General features: G+C 40.2%; 1 protein-coding gene across 1 annotated transcript; it reads left to right on the top strand.

Annotated features, from left to right (window-relative positions):
- The first annotated feature begins 9,706 nt into the window (after window positions 1–9,706).
- Window positions 9,707–17,481, top strand: cmtm8b (CKLF-like MARVEL transmembrane domain containing 8b). The gene is made up of 4 exons (XM_030102777.1): window positions 9,707–9,875; window positions 11,058–11,231; window positions 11,700–11,819; window positions 12,795–17,481. The coding sequence occupies exons 1-4, from the start codon at window positions 9,744–9,746 to the stop codon at window positions 12,879–12,881; spliced, it is 513 nt and encodes a 170-aa protein (XP_029958637.1). The 5' UTR covers window positions 9,707–9,743; the 3' UTR covers window positions 12,882–17,481.
- Window positions 17,482–23,493: the final 6,012 nt, after the last annotated feature.

Below are 23,493 nucleotides of genomic sequence, written 5' to 3'. Positions count from 1 at the left end.
TGAAGCCCTCTGTGTCAAAACGTGATGCCTGCCTTCGTACTAAGTGAACGTGTGTGTGGATTCTGCAGCATGGCTGCGGTGTTTTGTTCATGCGAAGCAAAGTGAACCTTTACATATTGCATGATGCAAACTCAACATGTTATTAACTATGAATCAGAGAACCACACGGAGAACACAGGCACAGTCTGACCATATTCACTAAAACTGGCACGAGAATCCAAGGAAACACAAAACCAGAACAGCCACAGGAAGACTGCTAGGGAGCTAAAACATGACGCCCTGAAGCGAGGTAGTGTGTGTGGATTAAATACAGGAACTGAAAATTTTGAAATTATATTAAGGAATTTTACTATTCAAGAGCTTTGTGGGTACAAACTTGGAAAATAAATTGATCTCCAACAACATATTCCAGGATGTGGAATCCCTGACTATCTACACCAGACACAATGCATGCTGGACCGGTTACTTAAATAGAGAGTCGCTCCTACGAAACATTTGGGCTCAGTGCTTTATCAAACAAGCATGAAATTGTACAATGTAAAAAAAAAACAAAAAACAAAAAACCAAGAAAGCCAGAGTACCAGGAGGAAGTCCATGCAGGTATGAGAAGAACAACCAAACTCATTAAGAGATCTGAGCGAGTAAACATCCTGTTGTAAAGCCGTAGCATTACCTTCCACACAAAAGTTTCACTTGATAACTGTGACACTACAGCTTTTTTTACAAGAAAAACAAATAGAAACAACAATTAGATCACGATAACTTCCATAAGTGAAACACTTTCTTTTTTTGCAAGCTTTCCAGAGTGAGGTGAATAATACATTTTTTAGAACTGAAATACTAAAAATGAAAATCAAAAACAAATGACATTCACTTTTATTAGCTGAAGTTTGCATGTTTGTAATAATAAATAACATATCATTTGTTTGAAAAATCATTCATTCGCTGTTTTAACCAACTTATCCCAGGTCAAAGACAGTCACAGCTCTAGTCTGTTTTAATCACCAATTAACTCAAACACATGTTTGTGGATTGCAGGAAACTAAAACACAAATGGCGAACATGCAAACTCCACACATAAACACTCCCAAAGCTGGACTTGAACCAGGAACATCCTCAGTGTGGGACGAGACAGCTAACCACTACACAGTCGTGTGTCCATGGAAAGGACAGTGATGGAGACGCTGATGGAGGGAGAGTGCCGATTCGCCATATGTCGGTATGTAGATTTTAAGACCAACAGCGTTTATGTTCAACACGGTGACAATATGTCCCGGGTAGCGTTGCAGGGTGGCCAATCCGATCACAATTCATCCTCAGCGTTTCTTGGGTCCTGCTGCGCTTTCATGTAGTCAAGGGCGAGCCAACAGCAATCCAATCAACCAGAATGCATTTTAATGAAAGGTGTGAAATGACTCTTTGTTCGCCTCCAGTTGTCACGCCAGAAATGAAGGATAGAAAAGGGAAAGTCAGATTATACTGGCCTCTTTGAGCTTCAGCTGAGATTGTGTTTTATCTTTTCCTTCATGGGAAAGCAAGACAGCGGGTTTGAGTAAAATAATTAAACTAATATTACAATCAGAGGCCCGGGTACAGATGGCGATAGAGAATTAAAGAACAGCAAACAACGAGTATTTATGGTTACACTTAGATCTAAGTTGGACACTCTTTGGCTAGATATTTATATTGGCACCTTAAGAGAGACCTGAACGGAAAGAAACTCCCTCCACATACTGTATCAAGCTGATATTGCATGTGTCACATATATTCCTGAGCTCGGGACTTTGAAATGAAATGAATGCAGATTGTTAATCTAAGTAATAATTTGGCTCAAAGTATAACATTCACTATCCACCAACTCTTGCAAATGTTGACTACAATGTGTACTGTTTTGATTTTAGGCAGCTGATTACTATTTTCATGAGACTCAAAGAAGTGACAGCAGCATTTTAAATAGGATGAATGAGACTCATTGAATCCCCTATTCCCTAAAAGTTTCTGGTGGCAAACTCCTGGAAACCCAGGGGTTTTGTTTATTTTGAGTCAGATGCCAAAATACGAACGGGATGCTGCTACTCAGATCAAGTCTGAATATTATTCAAATAAATTTTCCACTCTCAGGTGACTTGTTTCACTCAGGCTTAAAGCGTACACTTTCTAGACAAATTTACAACTGTGCTTTATTTTTATTTTTCCCAAAGAAAACTCGCTCAGATCACACAGACTGCACCTCCAGGCAACAGCTCACCTTGATTGTGAGTCGAGCATCCAAATTCTGTCTTATGGCTGCACGCAATTAACAAAATATCAGTTATTATTGATCAAGGGATGCCTTGTGATCACTCATTAGTCTTTATCATCAATATGATACACGGAAAAGCTCTAAAAACGCACATATAAATTCATGCAGGCTAAATTAAAGAGATAACACGACGGCTAAAAATAAACAGGAGCAGAAGTTGTTAAATTATTGAAAAAAAAAATGCAGTAGCAGACTGCTAAAAATCTATTTAGGTCTCCAGAGAAACACCCTGCCTGCTGATATTTGTTTTGTTCCATTTGTTCTGTTTTTATTGTCTAACTACCCCGGGCCAAACCATCACAAGTGTCTAGCAGGGGGGGTGAGGGGAGGTTGGGGAAGCAGCCAAGTTGAGGCAACACTCTGCTGCCGTGTTCCCAGATTTACATTCAGGAGCCATTTTCTCAGCTCCCCACTATTCAGTCCGGAGAGGTCTCTCTCTCTCTCTCTCTCTCTCTGCATCTCACCGTCTCACTCTCTCCACCTCTACCACTCCCTTCATTATCACAGTTCACTCCATGAGAGAGTAAAGAGAGGGAAGTGGGGGGTGGGGGGACTGGAGGGTTAAGAGGAAGAGAAGTGGAGACTGAAAAGGTGAGAGACAGAAAGCAAGAGAGAGGGAGAGAGAGAGAGAGAGAGAGAGAGAGAGAGAGAGAGAGAGAGAGAGAGAGAGAGAGAGAGAGAGAGAGAGAGAGAGAGAGAGGTTTGGGGGGGTTGGGGGTGGGGTACAGAGGGCTGTAGCTATCTGCTGAAATATTCATGTTGGTGCCAGCAGCTTTTCCATTCCCTCCTCAGCAGGGGGCTGCTGTTTGATACATCCATCGCGCTCTCTCTCTCTCTCTCTCTCTCTCTTTGCTCCGCCATCCCCTCCCTTCCATCCCTCTGTCTCTCTTAACTAGTAGGCTAGTAGATAGTAAATGCTCTTTAGGAGATGGAAGGTCTCTCTCTCTCTCTCTCTCTCTCTCTCTCTCTCTCTCTCTCTCTTTCTCGCTCCACCAATCTGGACAAAGCTTTGCTGCTTCTGAGACGTAGCCTGTTTTCGTGAGATGAAACTACCTCTGACATGAAATGCAAGGTTTTTTTTTTTTTTTTAAACCTTACTTCATTAACAAAATTGTCAGACAAAACAATCATAATATCAAAACTTCAGAGCTGTGTCCGCAGAGCGTGCTCCAAAGCTATACGACGTACCGATAACATTTAAAAGATGAAAATAATAAACTGACCAGTTACGACCTGATACGTTACGGGCCACAATGGCGGGCCGGACTATGACAGCACGTTTTGCAATTTTGAATGAAATGCAGTGGTTGTAAAAGGATTTTCTAAAGCTCTAAAGTATTGACACATTCATCATACAGAAACCAGAGAACGGTATTCAATATTTACAGTCACTGTGAGTGAAGGCATCAGCTGAAAAAAGTTAATATTTATATTCCACGTGGGAATAATACTCAACAATAACTTTTTTAAACTTTCAAATGCAAGCAACTTCAGTCAACATATGGAAACCCCAGATTTAACAATACCAATCACACTAAATTAGAGAACAAAAGGCACTAAGAATTAAAGGAAAGAAAAACGAAAACTGAGAATAGGAGCCATTTTAAACAGGCTCACATCATCTTTTTAACTGTCTCACAACTAATTAAGTCAAAGTCAGAAATGTGAAAGCAGCCATGACTTCCTCTCAGGGATTTTCTAATTAGGGCCATGCATTTATTATTTTTGCGCTGAGCTTCAACCTCAAAAAGCTGAGGGCAAGTTGAACACCACATCACAATTATTTATTGAAGGCTCACTGCCAGAGAATGTTTTGCTTTAGCCAAACACATGTGGACAGGAACTCCTCCCGGTAAGAAAAGTAAACCATCAAATAACAAAACTCATGCCTTTTTTTTAAAAGAAACAACCCGAGTGTCTGAAATGTTTCAAAAAAAAAAAAAAAAAAAGTGAACTTTAAGCCAACGAAACATGTATTTAAGAATATTTTGAAATCTCAATCAACTAAAGTAAATGTTTCATCCATTCAAACTTTGACTGTCAGACCATCTTAAACACTGTTCCAGAGGCCTTTTCCACTTCGGCGAGGAAACAGTCCAAGAGAAACACAGCTGAAGAGAAACAGGCAGCAGTTTCAGTCTCAGAGGGCGAGGTTGTGCCTCTCGGTGAGTAACCACACCATTTTATTTAGAACTGATGTCAAGACCTGTGGTTAAACAGGGAGGGGCCGCGATTATGGTTACGCTGTTTGTGTGCATGATATCTGTGCATATATAAATATACGTGTGTGTGCACGCCGGTGCGTGCACGCACTTAACCAGCCCATGTGCTGGGGGTTTGACAGATGTTACCGAGGCAAAGGATTAGTGCATGTGTCTTTAAGTGTGTGTGTAAAAATATCTTTACCACAGTGGGAAGCCATAGTGGCCAATTACAGTGCAGCATCTGGGCTTCCACACATTTATTAGTGTGTGTGTGTGTGTGTGTGTGTGTGTGTGTGTGTGTGTGTGTGTGTGTGTTGTATGTGTGTGTGTGTCTCCAAAGAGGAGATGGGGAGGTTCAGGCTGAGTTCAGGTTATTCACATCTTGGCATGTAGAGTGTCAGTGTATAACAATGATGAGGCTTCGTGTCACAGCAGCTGAATCTAAACACCAACGAGGAAGACGACAAAGCTGCGGAGAATTAGAGGGGGAGAGAAAAGGGTAAATAAAGAGGGCGAAGCAACACAGATAATCAGAGACTGAAGTGAGAGAAGGAGGGAGGGAAGAGGAGGGAAAGAAATAATAAAATCTCCCTCATTTCCAGCGGAGATACGATACACACCGCTTTCCTCTCCTCCACTGTCAGACGAGATGGTACAGTTTGAAACTACAACGGCACCAAAACGTACAAGTCTGCACATTTTTAGTCCATTGCATAATTCACCCTAGAGTTTGTGGAAAAACTAATTCCACTCATTTCACTCCCTCATTTTCAATTACCCCACTCTGAGATTGTGATTGCTTGGCTGGCAGACTCTCTAGCTACCCTGGAACATGGTGAGCCACTGGTTGGCAGCTTATATTTTATTCAAATGAACGAAAAGAACTGTCAAGAGAACCACTGGACCATGTGAGAACTTTCTCTCAAATATTCAAATCCATTTTCTTTAAAAATATGTAACTTATTGTACATATTTATCTTTACATTGTCCCAAATACTTATTTTTCTATATAAACATGTTTTACAGCTTCCTTACAGGACCCCTGGGTTAATAACCCCAAATCTATGACTGACAATAATACATCTTAAACACTGTTTAAAGCTTTCTATTATTGTCATCGCCGCTAATTAAATGTGAAATCTCGCACAAGACCAAGGCGATAAGGATGCACTGGCAATCACACACAGAAAAACTCAACAAAAGCGGGGAAATAACCATTAATCACCTGTGTGCTTCTTGAGCCTTTGTGGTGTTTCAGGGAATTAAAGGAGAAAGCCAGTTTTAATTGAACCACTGAGACAATTGATTGAGCTTAATTTTAATTACTTTAGAGAATCTAAGGAAGAGGCTACCGCAGGAAGCATGGGGTTATTGATGAGGAGTAAAGCCAGCTCTATTTCTGCTAATTATGATTATAAAGACCATGCTGGCTGCATAGGAGATATTCATTAATAGGATCCATGTCTAACACCTGCATGTGCTGGATTTTCTGATGTTTCACTGATTTAGAAAGCGATGTAATGTGGTTGTGATCATTTGTCAAGATCCATTCCCCCTGAACACTTCAGTCACATCTATATGTGTTGTTTCTTAAAGCAGCCTGGGCCCATCCAAAGTGATTTATGGTAAATGTATTTTTATAAATGACAGAGTGGGAACAAATGAAGTTACAAAATCAGATTTGCAGGTGGGGCAGGAGGAGAACGAGACGTGGTGAAAACACCAGCGGTGTAAAACATTAGGCCCACAGACGAGTAGTGGCCGACAAGAGGGTTGAACTTGGCCCTTGTTGGGATGACCTTGCAAAGTGTGGTAAAAACAGTGAACATGTCACCATCAGTGTTTCAGAGTAACTGCTGCTCCTCAGATGTCCACTGGGGGATCACAGTGATTCACTAAACGTAAAGGCAACGCAACAATGAAACCCAAAAATCAACAAAGCGTGGAAAAGAAGGTTCGTAACTGAGAGATCAGTGATGCAGGAGTTAAAATTCATAAGCTTACCTTCAATAAGACAGTCCAACATGTTTGTGAAAACATACAAAAGGCTGCAGAAATGTGTTGCAAGATGCGACAGGCGTTGCCCAACATGGGTCTGAAAAGAAACACAGATAGTAAAGATTTCACATTTTACTGTCTTTCTGGGGAAATGTAAGGTTTTTCTTGATAGATTTTGAATTACATGTGACCATGCACAGAAAATACTCTCGTAAACTTTAAGGTGATCAGCATTTATATATTGTCATGCTGTCATTTTAGACAGTGTGACCCATGAACTGAAACGAGTCTGCTTTGGACCGACTACTGCTGAACATGTTGTCTATTGCGGTTTTCCTTGTGCATTCAAATATGTGCACGCTAACTACGGCTTTTAATATTTAGACATTATTCCAGACACTGAACTGGCATCACACTTTGTGGAGCAGAACTCAGCCTGATCGCCAAAAGGGACAATGAGAAAATACAGGAATGGAAATGCAATTTAGTAAATGCTGCCAGCAAATTTATCAACATCTGCTAATTGGAAGATTCACAAAGGCGTTCATTTCAGACTGAAACATTACATTTTATTTTACTGCTGAATAGGGACATAACTTAAAATTACAGTTGTACAAACATAATAAAATCAAATGCGCCTGCTTGAGATCACATGCGCCACAATAATCCACATCTGCGGTTTGCCAAGAAATACTTCCAATATTTAATTTGACAGTTGTGAAAGACAGTGAGATTGCATTTCCATGTTTAATTAATAGACTGAAAGGGAAGTGACCTCAGTCCAGCAGGGAGATAATGATCAGGGTGATAGCATATATGGAGAGTCTATCGATTTGAAGGGAGAAAAGTCTCTGGGGCTGAACAGCTGTTCTCTTACTTGTAGTTTTTATTATATTATTGGCTCCATACCTCAAGGAAGAAGACAAAAAGTGCCTCTATTGGTTGAGTAAAGAGAGAGAGAGAGAGAGAGAGAGAGAGAGAGAGAGAGAGAGAGAGAGAGAGAGAGAGAGAGAGTAATGCAGTGTATAGATTGCTGCAGTGGATATATTGCTGTTGGTAGCAGAATGTGCCCAGCAGGGCAGAATTAGTCTATCAAGTAAGATAAAGCATGTAAAATATCCAGTCAGATAATGCAGGGACCAGGATATTGACTGCAGCAGAACACCACAAAGCATCTTAATGTGAAGGTTATTGGTCTATTTGTTTGCTTCTGAGGCAGGGGATGAGGCTGTTCCTGGGATCCAACCCAATCAAACTCTCTTTTCTGATTTTACACAACAACCTCACCGACTTTATATTAGTTGTAGTTTAATCTATAGTCAATGGGCTTTTCACATCACTTCAGTGCATCGGGGTGGGTTTTAATGCGCTGCTGGTGAAACTGCTGCCTCAGCCTGGAAGCACGCAATCACATTTCTAGTTCATAATCAACATTTTTTTTTTCCTCTGATGTGGCGTCAGGTACAAACCACCTCTATCAGCAAGGCCATGTCAACAAATACACTTTCTTTTAATGCTCACAACATTCAGGTGGCAAAGTTTCCTTTTAAATTGAAGCAAAGAGTATAACAAATGCCAACATGAAGAGTTGTCCTGGACAAGAATTAGTTTTGCTCAACCAGCCACAACTAATGTAGACAATCAAGAAAAAAAAACATCGTACTAACCCATAATGCAGATAATCAAGCACTCCAGCAGGAAGCTTTGCAGGACCCAAAACCCTGGTTTTCTCTGCCCCAGTGCTCTGTTGGAGCCTCTGACGGTGTGTGGTGTGTGACTACTGCCCCCCTGTGGTCAGAGTCATCCACTGTTTCCCACACTGCACTGCAGTGGATGAAATAATCAAAGCAAACCCTCCACAGGATTTCCTGCAGAAAACTTCCCCCAAAGCACTGTTTCAGTGGGAATGTCTGAAAATCTCAACAGCTGTCGATGGCGAGTTTTCTCTGTGGGCTGTTTTTGATGCTACTACGGTGGAAAGTGAGGATGATGATTGCCCCTCCTCAAGAAACATCTTTGGATTACTTCAGAAATTGCTCTTAAGAAGATTTATGGAGGGATCCAATCATGGTGTAGTGGTTAGCTCTATCACTTCACAGCAAGTAATTCAGTCTGAGTGGTTCTGATTGTCTGGGGTTTATTATTGGTGAATATAAAATGAGTGAACGTGAGTGCCACTCAGAGATATAGAAGATGGATGGACTGGAAGCTGTTGTTTTCCCACCAACAAAAAGTAACATGTAATCTCCATGTCTGCCTGTGCTCACCATAAATCTAAGGCTTACAAATGCATGAGGTGCAAAAACTAAAATGTTAGGACATCTAAGAATCTGTCACTGAAAGCAATTGGGGGAAACAGTGAAAGCTTGTTGCACACAATTTTACAAGTTAGCAGCTTTTTAACAGTACAATTGGTTTACTAAAAAAAAACAAAAAAACAAACAAAAAAAAAAAAATAATTTGTTTAGTCATTTTTTTATTCTGTCCACCATGTAATTTTGTCACGTTTTGTCCTGCACTCCTAACACATGCAACATCTTCAAAGCGACATAAAGAAAAATCATGTATTTTGTGGTGCGTTGATTAAAAAAGACTGGATTCTGTTCAGGCTGAATTTCACAGCAGTGCTGAAGGCAATGACAGCTGGAAATGCATATCAACCTACATAATAAATAATTGTTGTTAAGGGGCTAAAAAAATGCAGAATTATAGGTGGTGGGCTGAGGGTCCCTCACTCACACACCACCTTTCTGTCTTGGCAATCAGCAGCAATTATCATCAGCAGCAGAACTGTCATTATGAGTGAGGCAGATTTCACACTGTGCTCCTCCGCCTGCCTCCAGCTATGAATGCCTCTGAGGGGACTGTCATCTCCATTTCCATCATGCTTATTGTCACCTCTCCGTGTAAATGAAGCATCTTTACAGCATTTGTCACTTGACATCCCCCCCCAAAAAAACAAAACAAAACAAAAAAAAAAATACAATAAAATAAATATAATAAAATGAGTCACTCACTAATCTGACCCACAACAAGTACAAACTTTAGAAACATTATATAAAAGAAGAAAATGTTGAAAATGTTGTCCTTCCTGGAAAGAAAGAAAGAAAAAAAAAAACCAAGAGAAATGTTTGTTTACAGTGTTTAATGTCCTTGTTGGATTCCGGGACAGGAACATAACTTCCTCTGCTGCAGTAACAACCTCCAAGGAGGCGCCAGGCTCCGTGTGTCAGTGCATCATGGAGAGGCCGGCTGTCGTGTCGGGGCCCAGGAGCCCTTCAGGACCGGAGTACCACAATGCCACCTCCACTCTGGCCTTCGACCAGCATTTCACCTCCACCGCCAAAGGAAGACTCCTCCTGGCCGAGATAGTAAGTGAAATATTTCAGATGTCTGAAGGCTGTTTTGTTGCGGAAACACGACTGCTCTGAGATTGTGCCGATGACAAGGAGTCATCATATTCACACATTTTATATTCAATCTTCACTATTAGGCAATGGCAACAGTGTAGGAGACAGTAATGTATCAGGTGTGTCAATATTAGTCAATGTTAAACTTGATGACATTTTTCTTAGACTGTGGGTTTATACAAATATAACTGTAATGCTATTCTTACTAACAGTTACCATATAATGAATGAAATACTTATGAATTTAATGAAATTGTAATTAAAATTACATCTCTGTGGCATTTTTCAACTGAGTCAAATAAAATCCTCAAACTATATTTCTTTGAAAAATAGGAAGTTAACCAAATACGTCAAGCAAATCAACTCTTCCTCTTTTCTCCCTCTCATTGTCTCCCTTCCTTTCAAAATCAGCTGAGGAAAAAAAAAGTGAGGATAGGCTTTCTCTAAATACAGCCTGGCTGGCTGCCATGTGAAAACTGGGCAGGGCGCAGTGGCTCAGCCATCTCACTCAAAAACTCTGCAACAAGTTCTTCATACACCAGTTTTCATATTTCCTAAACCTGCATATTTATGGGAATTCTGAATCAGTAGTTACATTTCCATATCTTGTAATCTTAGATATGTTGTATGCAAATAAAATAGTGAAGATTCATCATTACAGTACAAAACCAACCAGGGGTTGAGTCAAATGGATGACAAGGATGCAGTTTTAAATACAGTGAAGCTTTTATTCGACTATTGAAGGTCCTGTATGGGATTTCTTTCTGTGAGAAACTGGGCTCACAGTCCGGTTTCACACCACAAAACATTTACTTCCTGTGATATAAAACATCCAGCAGGAATCTTTTGTTGTGAAAAAGGAAGGGTGTGCTTTGGAGTCGATATGGGAGGAAAGAGAGTCAGTTAGTCACAACCAAAACACGCTGGCAGCAGCAAGTGAAGTGTGTTGAATCTGGACATCACTCACGGATGACTAATATAAGCACAATGATATTGATCAATGTCGGTGCGGTGATTTCATGATTTTGACAGATTTTTGTGTTTCTGTTCTTTGCCTTAAACTACTTCCCTCTTTCTGCTTGAGAATATTCACCGAATTGACATGTATTTACAGTAGTTCACGACCTCTCCCCCTCTCCGCCAGGTGTGTGGTATGCTGGTGTGGATTCTCGTTGGTGGTACCGATTATTTTCATCTGTCGGCTCTCTGCTGGGTGATGTTTTCCTCCATCCTGCTCTGGATTCTGACAGTTTTTCTCTTCATCATTTACCTTGCTGGAGTCCATCACAGGATACCCCGGGTCCCCTGGACTACACTGGTAACACACACACACACACACACACACACACACACACACACACACACACACACACACTCAACCTTAAGTGACAACCCTTTCACTGGAGGTGTGGCTTGGACACATCATCAGTGATGAACTCTGGGTCATGGGGTGTTTCGGGTGTCAGAACAATCGATCAGTGTTAAAATCTTTGCTTGAAAACAACACAAATGTTTTTTTTCTGCATGCTTCATACTGTATTTCTTCATGACATCATTCCTGAAATTATTAACATTGATTTGTAAATTTCTGTTCGATGTGCAAAGAACAAACGTAAACAGGTGTTAACAGTGTTGTATTCTGCGAAGAGTCCCAGTTTGAGCACGCATGTCTCTCATTTAATAGATTTGTCTCGAGTAGCTATCTATTTTAGGTTTATGTTTTTTTTTTCTCTTTTTTGCTGAATGTACTTTTGTTGAATCTGTCTGTGATGTCTGTCTCCTCCAGGGCCTGTGCATGCACTGCAGTGCCACAGTCTTGTATCTGGTGACAGCAGTGGTAAATGCACTGTCTGTCAAACAAGCCACCAGGGGGCGACACAACTACAACTGCTGGGCAGCATCAGCAGTAAGTCTCTTTCAGAGGACTGTTTTTAAGTGTGGAAAAAAAGGTTAAAAGAAGGCGGCTTAGAGTTTTAAAAACAGAAATACATTATTGTATTGTCTGCCACTGAAGAAATTTTGGTCCTCTAAACAACATGTTTGCCTCTAAACATTCGATAAAGAGGCATATTTGATGTCTGAACCAGAGATTTACCACATCTGAGCTGAATGACCCCTCATTTATTGATTTCCCTTTAGAAACGCGAGGTTTCAACAGTTCCAGAAAAGATTTCACAGCTGTTCCCACAATTAAGGCTCACGAGAACTCTGGACTTTGTATGACGTCAATGTTTTGTCACCACATGTGTTTCTAAAGACGACAATAACATAAAATACTTTCAATATAAATGTGATATTATGTTTGTAGCACACTCAATTTAATAGATATTAAATATCCAGTGTCATAAACTATATGTAGAGTCTTAGACGAAGTGTAATTTTCATATCAGGAGAGTGTGAGGTTGAAACAGTGGAACAGTTGATCTGCCAGTTTTATTTGGTTTAAGTTTTACAACAGTGCCCTTCCTGAGGAAACCTGAGTTGTTGGAGTTTGAGTGTCTTCTCCAGGATTCTCAGTAATGACCCATCTGCTTTTTTCCTCTCACCTCAACTCGTGACACCGAGGTTTGAATCATGATGGTTGTGAGAATAACACCTGGTGCAAAAACTAGTCTATCATGGCAACCCCTGTGGAAGGGAGAAGCTGAAAAGACCAACATTTATTGACATTAACACCTTTAAACCTTTAGATTCTGTCAGGACCAGAAAAGTAAAGGTGAAAACTAATCAAATACAGTAAATAACACTTCTCACCTGGACACCAAGACTATTGCTTCTTTATACAAACATTTATGAAGGTCATTATATATTTTTCCGTTGTTGTTTCCCTTTTATTTGAAATTTTAACCACAATTTTTTCTTGTTCCTGACTCTCCCTCAGTTCTTTGCATCTCTCACCACACTCTGCTATGCAGGAAGTGGTTATTTGAGCTACCGGGTCTGGAAAACCCAAGAAGAGGAGCAGTAGTTCCACCACTTCCTGCTCTGCTTTCACAATGTTCAAAATGTGAGCCGAAGGATGGACAGCAGCTGAGGAGAGGGGAAGACTTTACAGCCAGTCTGACTGATGCTCAGCTGAAGACAAAGGAGGGTGTGTTGTGTTTCATTTGTTTAATGCCAAAAAAATATATAAATTTGACTGTGCAGCCCATCTTTGTCAATACAACTGTAAATTTGATTTTAGAAGTTCAGCAAATATTTCTAAAAGAATCACAAAATAAAGAAGTTACTTTTTTTTAATTTGTACTTTTCAAATAACCACCATAAAGCATTACATAGAAAGGAAATAAAAATGTCCGATGAGAACAGCATAGTGAAACATCCTGTAGACAGTGAAGCTATTCAGAAATGAAAACCATACCAATGTTTACGTGATGTCTTCAAACCTCAATAGGTGTGTAATTAACATTGACAGTGACAAAAACAGCATCTTTGTTTTTAACTGCTTTGAATTTGCAAAATGTAATTATTTACCGCCCACCTTTGATGTAAAGCACACTTACAGGAATGAATATCTCATATTTATACAGCCAAAATAAATGTATCTTAATCAGCAAGAGTTCTGTTTTCATACATTGTTGTTTCACAAGCATAGCTTTTTACACTGGGATGTCAATGCAAAATAAACTGAACCTATCCTGTAGCAATCGCCTCCTCAAGGAATTATTTAGTAACGAGAATAACTGTTGGAAAAGTAGACCATTCCCCATTCAGCTCCCAGAGAAGTGATCCCGAGATGGTTGACGCGTCCATGCAGCCTCTTGAGCACTGCTCCTTGGTATTGAGGGAACATGTTGAAGGAATACTGTGAAAGAAAACCAAATTTTAATACACTCAATCTTAATTAATTAATTAATAAACTCAATTCATTTTAAGGAGTTTCTCAAAAGGAAGAAATGTCATTAATGACCCTCGTTGGTCGGCCTGCCACCAGGATGCGTCCGTGAGAAGTCACAAAGTACAGTTGTAAGATGTATCTGGTGGAGTACTTTCCAGAGACCTTCAAAGAAAAGTTGATAAATGACATTTTCTTTACATGAGGATGAGGACGAGGATGAAGGCAGCAGTATGAAATACAAAATAATCCCAAAAGCATAATACAGTTATTAAAAAGGACCCTAAACATCCATGTTACCAATCAAAATAATTCATTATGGCTGATATAATTTAAGAAAGCTGACGTTTAAAAAACAACAACACATAGCTGTCTAACCTGAGTAATTGCTTCATGACCGCGTAACAACAGTTCCTGTGCCGGTCCTACTTCGAATCCAATAGTGGGCGACCAAGTTGTACCGTAACGTACCTGAATTCTACAAAAAGACAGCAGATATGTATATTGAAGGGAACGACGAATGTTAGGGGAAGAAAATAGATATGTATAGGTGAGGAAGAATGGAGACTGACCCTGTAATAAAAGAACTTATATTTTCCCAGACCCGAATTCCACTGATCCTTCTGTCGCCTTGTGTGTAGAAGGCATCACCACTGTTACCTCCAACAGGAAGAGAGACGGAGCTCAAATCATATGCTGAAAAAAAAGAAAAACAGAAGTCACTTCAAGAGCAACAGATTAGAAACTGGATGTTGATTTTAAAACATAACTGATGCAGAGAGGATGAGTCCTTACGTGCTGCCAGGCAGCTGGTGCAGAGCACAGCAATGACCAGGAGGGAGAACATGGCTTGGCGTGACGGCAGGGAGAAACACTGCAAGGTGAAATGACAGCAAAGCAGAAAGATTATTTGTAGTAACATCTTCTGGTGCAAGACAAAAGGAGAGTTCAAATTATTCTCAAAATGAACAGTTGTTCAAACTTACCAGCAATCGTGATCCTGAGCAAAGACAGTCTGCATGCAGCAAAACAGTGGCTTTTATCCATATCCATCACCTCCCAACACACACCCACACACACACACCCTCCTACCACACACATGTGAATACACGAACACACCCGTCTACCTGTCTGACAAGACTCTGATTTTACACTCAGTGATCAACACTTACAAAAGATAAACTGCACAGTAAGATCGACTAATGTATCATATTTGTTTTTGCGTAACTCTTCATCAAACATCAGGATTTTAATTACAGTTTTACCAACCCTTTGTGCAGACTTCCACATATCAAATAAACAGTGGAGTTGGTTACAGTCAAGGTGAAATGTGAATTGGTGATCAAACGTCTATCCAGAAGAATTCATTACAAATCCTTCCCTTATTCTGGAAAGATCATTTCTACAAATATTGACCGAAGCACTTAGAAATCTTTTTTGTTTTGACCCTTGAACTTTTTTTTTTGTTGTCTTTTGGTGTTTCATGTATCCTACCAAAGGGATGAATAAAGTAATATCTATCAAGGTAATAGCTAATGTCTGGATTACAGAATATAACGCTTCTCACTTGTGCACCAAGCCTAATTTTTATGAGCATCATTCTCAAGATGGTGTTAAAAGTAAATGCTGACCTTTAACATCTCTATCTCTTTAGTTCCCTTTTATTTTCCATTTTTCAACAATTTAATTTCTCCAGACACTCTTGGTCCTTTGGCCAAAATAACCTGGATGGTTCAGCGCAACACGACGGTTCACCTGTCAAAACTCATATCTCTTCAATATACAGTACTTCACTCAGGTGTCAAAACTACAGTTCTTTCCCATAAATCGTGCCCTCAAAAGGCATCATCACTTATGCACTACAGTGTGTACGTGGCTGGGATGGAAATTGTGGGTTCTGGTTCTATGGGTAGGTTCATGTGCATGTAAAACGTAAATTTATTTTCAGTTGCAGTTCTCACGTAAGTCTTAGTACACGTAGCTGCACTATGAGACTGGAATGACTGTAATGTCCGGGGTAGGCATATATAAGCAATAGCTTCAGCCTGCTCCTTTTGAGTTATTTGACTTATTTTCTTGTTTTCTACTTGTTGCATCTTACTTGTTTTAGATTGTACGAGTTGGTTTAACCAAATGTTCAAATGCTCAAATAAACCTAAACAAACAAACAAACAAACCATTTAGGATTATGTGTTTATTGACATGCAGGTAGTTAAATAATGATCGTGCAGTCAAAAAGCTTTTGCTAGCTATTTGAATGACTTATTGAGCAAATCAACATGTTGTAATTGGCAAAACGAAGAATTAATAGTAGGATCCATTAACAGAACAGCATAAATGTAATTGGGACAATAATGAAATGACGCTTAGGACAATGACATTGCAAATCGTTGACACAATTCAAAACTTTTACTGCAGAAGGTTGCCTTAAAATTTTAGGTTGTCTCAAATATTCTTTTTTTTACAGTCCATCAACCAGGGGCCTGAAGCTGCCAGCGCACTCTCGTTATCATTTAAGTCTTCCACCAGGAGATTGATATCTCCATCTGGGGGTGTTTGCACATGATTTGGGGTCTTTTTGGCAGGGCGAGGGTCACCTCAGAGGAACCAATCCACCCTGCCTTGATTCTTGCAGGCTATTCTGGAGGGAAACCGGCCTCCATCTACCTTGAAGGTGTGTATGGCAGCTATATGTCAGCATGGAATGATAGAGTCAAACCTTTTGTTTGTCCTCTCAAACCCTGACGACTAGTTTGTTGTTGTTTGTAGCTGTTTGTCTGAGGTGATCAAGTACAAATTCCTCCCTGAGAAGTAGTTGTTTGACTCGTTCAAAAGCTGGATGAACAAATACTGGAATGAGAGCAGAGGAGTCACAGCCAAAATAAACATACCATTATTCTTTATAGGTAGGAAGTGTACAATTAGCCTCATATCTTTCTTTAATTAAAAGTGATCTAGTTTCACATAAAGAAACCATGTACACCACAATATAAAAACAATAGCCTGTGTTTGTTGTTTTGTCATCAGCAGTGTTCCATCTGATTATCTTTGATTGTTGAAGAAGCTTGGTTGAATAACAACTGAAACTTTGTATTTAAATGCAGTCAGATTTAAGTGCTTAATATTATTAAACTCTTATCCACAACCAAAAATTTTAAGATGTTGATTTCAGTTCAGTGCATTGATGGAAATTCAATTTTTTCGGTTAATTTTGTCATCACAGGGTTTTGTAATGTGAAACACTATCATATTATCCAAAGTAGTTGTGCAAAGTTGAATCTTTGCTAAATATGAAACAGGACCTGCAGGTACAGCAGTTTATACATAACACTTTACTGTAAGTGATTTGATAACATCTGGTTTTCTCTCAGTGTATTTGATGCCATACACTTCCTCCTTCAGCGCTGAGTTTCTGGAAAATATCACTTTTTTCTGTGAAACATACAGTATGTTACACACTCGCCATTTATTTGAATCATGCTCAGATTGAGTAAAATAAGTAATCAATTTAATTTTGGTTTCACTTAATTTCCATTGTTCATATTACATATTTTATTTTCTTTGTCTATATACCGTATAGAGATGCTCACGTCTTTAAATCTGTTTTTAGAACATGATGAAGTACACCTCCACATAATTCTTTGTCATGGTGATTTTCCTTTTCTTATGATGCCAAAAAATTTATATCTGTGTTTTTTTTGTTTTGTTTTTTATTTTAATAAACTAATGTTCTCAGTCATTTCAGTCTGATGAAGTTTCTTTTAATTGGTGTTTTGCAGGCATTGTTCAGGGCCTCTGACAATGTCGATATCCCTGTTAGGTTTCTCAAGTGGAACCAGTCTTGAAAATGTTGATGTTAGTATGGCTACAGGTGTAATCATGTATTGATCGAACTGACGCTCGTGTTGTTGAGTAACATCGCAGTCTGTGCTGTTTTGGTTGTCATTGTTTATCTTATTTATGTCATTATTGTGTATATCATCTATCAATAACCAACGATTTCTATCTTCATGTTCAAAAAGTCAGGAACATACAAACAGTTCGATGATTAAAAAAAAAAGTTTAATGCTTCCTATATCTCATTTGTCCACTAGATGCCGCCATTGAGCTTCCACAGACAACAAAACCTGCATGCATGCCTTCACTTGCACATAACTCTGGCTGTAATTACATTAGACAGCAAGTTTATCCTGCAGGTTGTCAGTGATCAAAGAATACACCTTTCTTCGTTTTCCAATTAAGATGTGCAGCAAATTTTCTCCCGCAGGTGATGTCCCACCATGTCCCCAGTTTTAGATCTACCTAAGTCATAAACGCAAAAGTTCACCGGTTGAAAGTGAACAAGGACAAGTGACGAGGTGAAACTGTGATGCCTGAAACTATAGGTCTCAGGAAGTGACCCACTTTTATATCCTCCGTCACAGCTGTACATTCTTGGTTTTTTTTTTTTTTTTTTTTGTCTGTCTTCTAAGGAGTTAAACTAAATCACACTGTCTCCTAAAATAAATCGAAAAATGCATGACAGCAACAAAAACGAGAGAGAGAATGGCCAACTTCTTATTATCATCATCTTCATAAAGGCATAAAGCGGCACTAAAGCAAGAGTCCCTGACGCAAGTGTTCATCCATCCTTCCATCCATCCGGCCCAGTTGATTATGGTGACATCCTGAGCAGATTGCCATTTCATGAAGTCAAACATGTACAAACATTAGGATCTGCCTGCGCAACACCTCCCACTGCAGACATTCCTGTCCACATGTTTAAGGTATTTGGGGTGCAAGACGGAGCATCTCATCACTCACTCGTCTCTAGGAGACAGGAATTATCGGAAGGAAAGAGCTCACAGATTGAACACATCTCAGAAACTTCCCTATTCCCTCCCAAGGCAACCCTTCACTCCTATGGTGTATCAATAACTTTTATTAATAAATTATATTACTTTTCGGAAGGCATTGTTCTCCACTGTTTATGTATTGTATTGAAATGAAACTAAAATAAAAGTATAAATCTAAAAAAAAAAAAGAAAAAACTACACCAACTACTTAACATTGCAGTGCTTGATTGCAGCAAACTTCATTTGAGAACAATAATAGCAACATTACTTCCAGCATCACAGTCCCTCAAAATAGTTCAAGTAATCAAATAACAAAACCTGTTGATACAACCTGAATGATCAGCTCAGTTATGAAATGGAGTCTCTCCTACTCTGCAAAGTGGCTTTAATCTTGGGAAGTGTTTGGTGAGAAGGGAGAATAGGTTTCATAGCAGCGTCTTAAGGCCTCCACACACTACAGGATAATCGGCCGAATTTTGCCCCGATCTTCTCCTCCCGATCGAAGCCGACAGGGTCCGATCTTCATGTAGTGTGCGGTGTGTTCCGAGAGATTTTTTCCGGTCGGAGCCTCTCGGGAGGCGTCGGAAAGGGAGATCGTAGATAATGAACATGTTTAATATTTCCGATCGCAAATCCTGTAGTGTGTGGTGCGCTCCGAGAGGCGCCGATCAGCTCCGAGTGGAGCTGTCCACACCCTCGAAATAAACCTTCCTGATTGGGTGAACAGCTCCGTCTCACCAAGGTGCCGCTCATTAAACAAATCCACTCACAGCTGTCAGAGCTGGATGAATATATGTCTGTGAAATATATTCACTGTATATGACAGTGAAACAGAAAAGCCAGAGCTCCTAAAATCAGCTGTGCAGAAAGTGATGGTTAATCCTGTTGCTCCTGGATGAACTGCACTCTAAAAAGTGTATTTCAGCAGTAGTTGAAGTATTGTAAAGTTCTGACTGAGTTTTATTCAGATTTCTGCTTTAGTGATGGTAGCTTAAATTTTTTAAATACAGTATATCAACTTGGAATTACAAGTTGTTCCCTCAGCACACATGTAACCCACTTTTCTTATTTGAGTGAACTTGTATCGATTAGATTTCTCTCTGTGCTGTGCGTCTGACGTCATGATAACTCCGCCTTCTCCGCCTTCCGACTTCACCGTCTTCCACCTGCACTCGATCCGCCATTTTCTCTGCATCGTGAGCTCAGCAAGGACACTCCACTGCTTTATCCATCCTATTAGAAGGCAAGTCAACGGTAAAAATATACTTCAGTGAGCTGAGCAGTAAATTAACTGTACCATGCTGCTGTGTTAGCTGTTAGCATTGCGGACTTAACGTTCTTGTCAATTCTCACACAATTTGGTTGTTTGCACGTGGACAGGTTTGTAGTTTGCAGGTGGGACTCTTGGTTTAGTATGGTAACATTGGTTTAAAGTTGTTTAGTCATGAAGTGTGTTAGTTATCCATATAAATGAGGACTTTACAGCAGCAAGCTGGGTCCCTGGTTTTCTTCAGACTCCCTCAGGCACGTGGTTATGAATGTGTGTTGGGGTAAATAAAGCAGTAAGTTTCTTCAGTTAAAATGAAGGTGAAATGCCAATGATTGTTTACAGGCCCGTTTTAACTTGAGCTGTAACAACTTTTAATGTGTAGTATAATTTTTTCTCAAAAATACAATTATAGTTTTGTAACCCAGTAAATAAAATATACACAACAGTGTTTCCTGTTCCTGAGGAGAGCGCACTGCTGCTCCGCGGTGAGCAACTGCTAATTAGCCAAAGCGCAGCGCTGTTTTTTTTTTTTTTTCCCTGTCCATTGGGCGCTGCAGAATTTAGCGCTCCGCCAGGACTGAAAAGGTCTGGCGGAAATCCTGCATAAATGACTAAACATGTCATACACAATCACTCTGGTATAATTAGAAAATAATCAGTCTGGGCAGAATGGAGTATATAACAAATGTACACTTTAAAACTGAAAATAGAGCTGTTAGATTTCATGTAGGCCCAACACATTTCTAGTATGAGTCAGAATACTTACATTTCATATCTTTAAGTACAAAGATTCAGATGAACACTGCAAACATTGTGAAAGATACACTGTCATACCATGATCAGGCAAACTAACTCTGTCATGTCTTTAATCCTCAGAACTTCTGCACTCCAGAACTTCTTTTCATTCCAGTCAAACTCTCCAGAGAGGTGCGTGTTGGTAGCAGCAGGATTACACAACCTGTCTTTGGGATGTTGATCCATCGCACAACCTTCAACTAGGTGTCCATTGTGACTGCTCCCCTCAGCTGGCCTGCTGTATTCCAATCTGACTGCTACCACAAGAGGGACATTCTGGTGTGAAGGTGTGCCAGCAGCACTTTCACTTCAATAATTCAGGTAGGTTTGCCCACAATGGTAATGTCTCATTTTATGTTTATCATGATATAAATAATGCGTGCATTTAGGTTTTACTTTGAGACAGCCTTGCAAAGTTATCACTTAAAATCTAATAAAAGGGGAATAGCAACTTTCTGGGAATGAATTTGTGTTTTAAATGATTAACTTTGCATTGGAGTGGCTGATACAGCAAAAAAATAAGTCTTTTATTCATGAGATCTAAGAGCAAATATGACTTTTAATCTTACATCAAAGCAACATGGTGATATAATATTGACCAATCTCACTGTGTTTTCTCCCAAATTATTTATATACGCCCAGTAAAGCCCATCTTTTGTTTCTCCAGTGTAATGCTTCATGTGGAGATGCAAGGACTGTGGGACAGCAGTCGCAAGAAGATCTGAACTGCTGAAGCACTACAAACTAATTCATAGGCATTACGGACGTGGCCACTCATATCCGTGCACTTATTTAAATTGTGCCTGTCGGATCAAGACTTGGAATGCCCTCCTGAGCCATTTATCAAGAAATCGCCCTGCCCAACAAGCAGTCACCAAAGCTGTGTCCACATTCACATGCCATATTTGTGGCCATAATCAACACATTTTTGTCATAGGAGGCTACATCAACATAAAACACACAACTGACTATGTTAACATGCAGTCAATATTCGGATTAAGGCCAATATTCCGGTTTCTGAAACATTTGGAATAACCTGTTTACCTGCTGAAACAGACGATTATTCCTGTTTACATGATCAGGATCTCTCCCCATTCAAACCACGGCCACAGACGACTCCATGACTGCATTTGCACTTCATACCACTAGGTGTGCTGTTTGCATGTTCAACCTTATTTTACACGGACACCACAGAAGAAGAAGGGCTGCAGGCGCTGTGCAGGCTTTCTCTGCATGTTGTTAGAAAAAAAGGTGTGAGCCCACAAGACATGGTAATATGTTCAATGATGCGATGCAGCGTTTTTTCAATAAAAGAGAAGAACTGAACGATCGTTTCCGCACATTTTATTTACTTATTAGCAGCTAAACTGTATCACAAGTAGTTCATGTACTCAAAAGACCAAGATTCCTTGCAGATAGAACATGCGCAGAACAGTATTTAATGTGCCTTTGGACCGCGATATCCCTCTCTGTCTCTCTCCCTTGCGCTCTCTCTCTCTCTCTCGCTCACGCGCGCGCATGGAGCACGGCATTCCTTGCAGAGGACGTGTTGCTGTTCCACATCGCTTATAAATCCACTGCCATTGTGCAGAACGAGGCTCGGGGATCACGCTGCTCCAGTCAGCGGCACCTTGTTAAACGAGCAGTCTGCACTGCGCCCTCCGATGTAAATTTGCGTCACGTGACTGTAGTATCTTGCCCCTTGCGATGTGCAAATCGCGTTTTGTAATATCGCGAGATTATCGCAAATGCTATATATCGTTCAGCCCTAGTTCTGGGTAATCTGCCACCAGGCTGTAATTCTGCTTTATCTTCCATCTATCTGGCTGCTTTAATCAAAAGTATTGATCTGAAGTGTTATGGGTATGAGAAGGTGTTAGAACCTGTAATTAAGGATCTTGAAATTTTGGAACAGAGTGGGATATATCTGTCAAGATTGGGCAGAACAGTAAAAGGCACAGTTCAGTGTGTGGTCGCCGACAACCTTGGTGCACACAGCATTGCTGGATTTGTTGAAAATTTCTCAGGGTAAGCCCGCACAGGCCAGCCCCAAGCATCTTCCTTGGTCGCACAACGCCGCACCCGATGCCTTGACGTTGTTGCAGGTGACCTCAGACAACACGGAGTTGCTGTGGAGGATGCAGAGCAGCTGGCACAAGATCGCCAGCAATGGAAAAATCTGGTTCATCTGGTCGGCCCAACGCACCGGGACAGGATACCCTGACCCTCGCTGGAGCAGTGTTTCTCAACTCAGCTCAAGGACTCTCTGCCATCCGACGCCTCTTCCTCCGTCTGCTCTCCGTAACTTCTTTTCCACTAGGGAAACTGGAAAAAATGTAGATTGTCATCTGTCCTGCTCCCATTCCATTGACGTGACCGATTGTGGTTGCCTTTCACGCAACAGGATCTTCCCGTTTTGAAGAAATAATGCCGCACTCAGAAAACGTGAATTGGAAAGTAGCTCGCAAGCGAGACCTGAACAATCCCTCAATGCAACAGCGTGATGACAGCTGCAAATAGAAACGGACTTCCCTGCGCACACAAGTAGCTAGCTTCCAGCTTCTAGCTTCTTCTGGAGAGATTCGTCATTGGTGTGGACACCTGTCACTCAAACATGCTTGACCAATGGAGAAGCATCCGCCCACTGCAGGACGTTTGTGTCAAAATGACTCAATCAAAAAACGTGCTTCAAAAAAGAGACTTCAAAAAAGACGTTTCAAAAAAGAGGTTTCAAAAAAGAGGTTTCTAAAAAGAAGCTTCAAAACTTTTTTCACTTCAATCGGGAAAAAAAGGTGTTTGAATGTCAAAACAAAGTCGAAACACTCCGAACATTTTTTTTTTTTGC

This window comes from Salarias fasciatus, chromosome 11 (genome assembly GCF_902148845.1).
Source record: "Salarias fasciatus chromosome 11, fSalaFa1.1, whole genome shotgun sequence".
Taxonomy (NCBI): Eukaryota; Metazoa; Chordata; class Actinopteri; order Blenniiformes; family Blenniidae; genus Salarias; species Salarias fasciatus.
The sequence above is the reverse complement of the archived record's forward strand: the minus strand, read 5'-3'. Positions and strand labels throughout refer to the sequence as shown.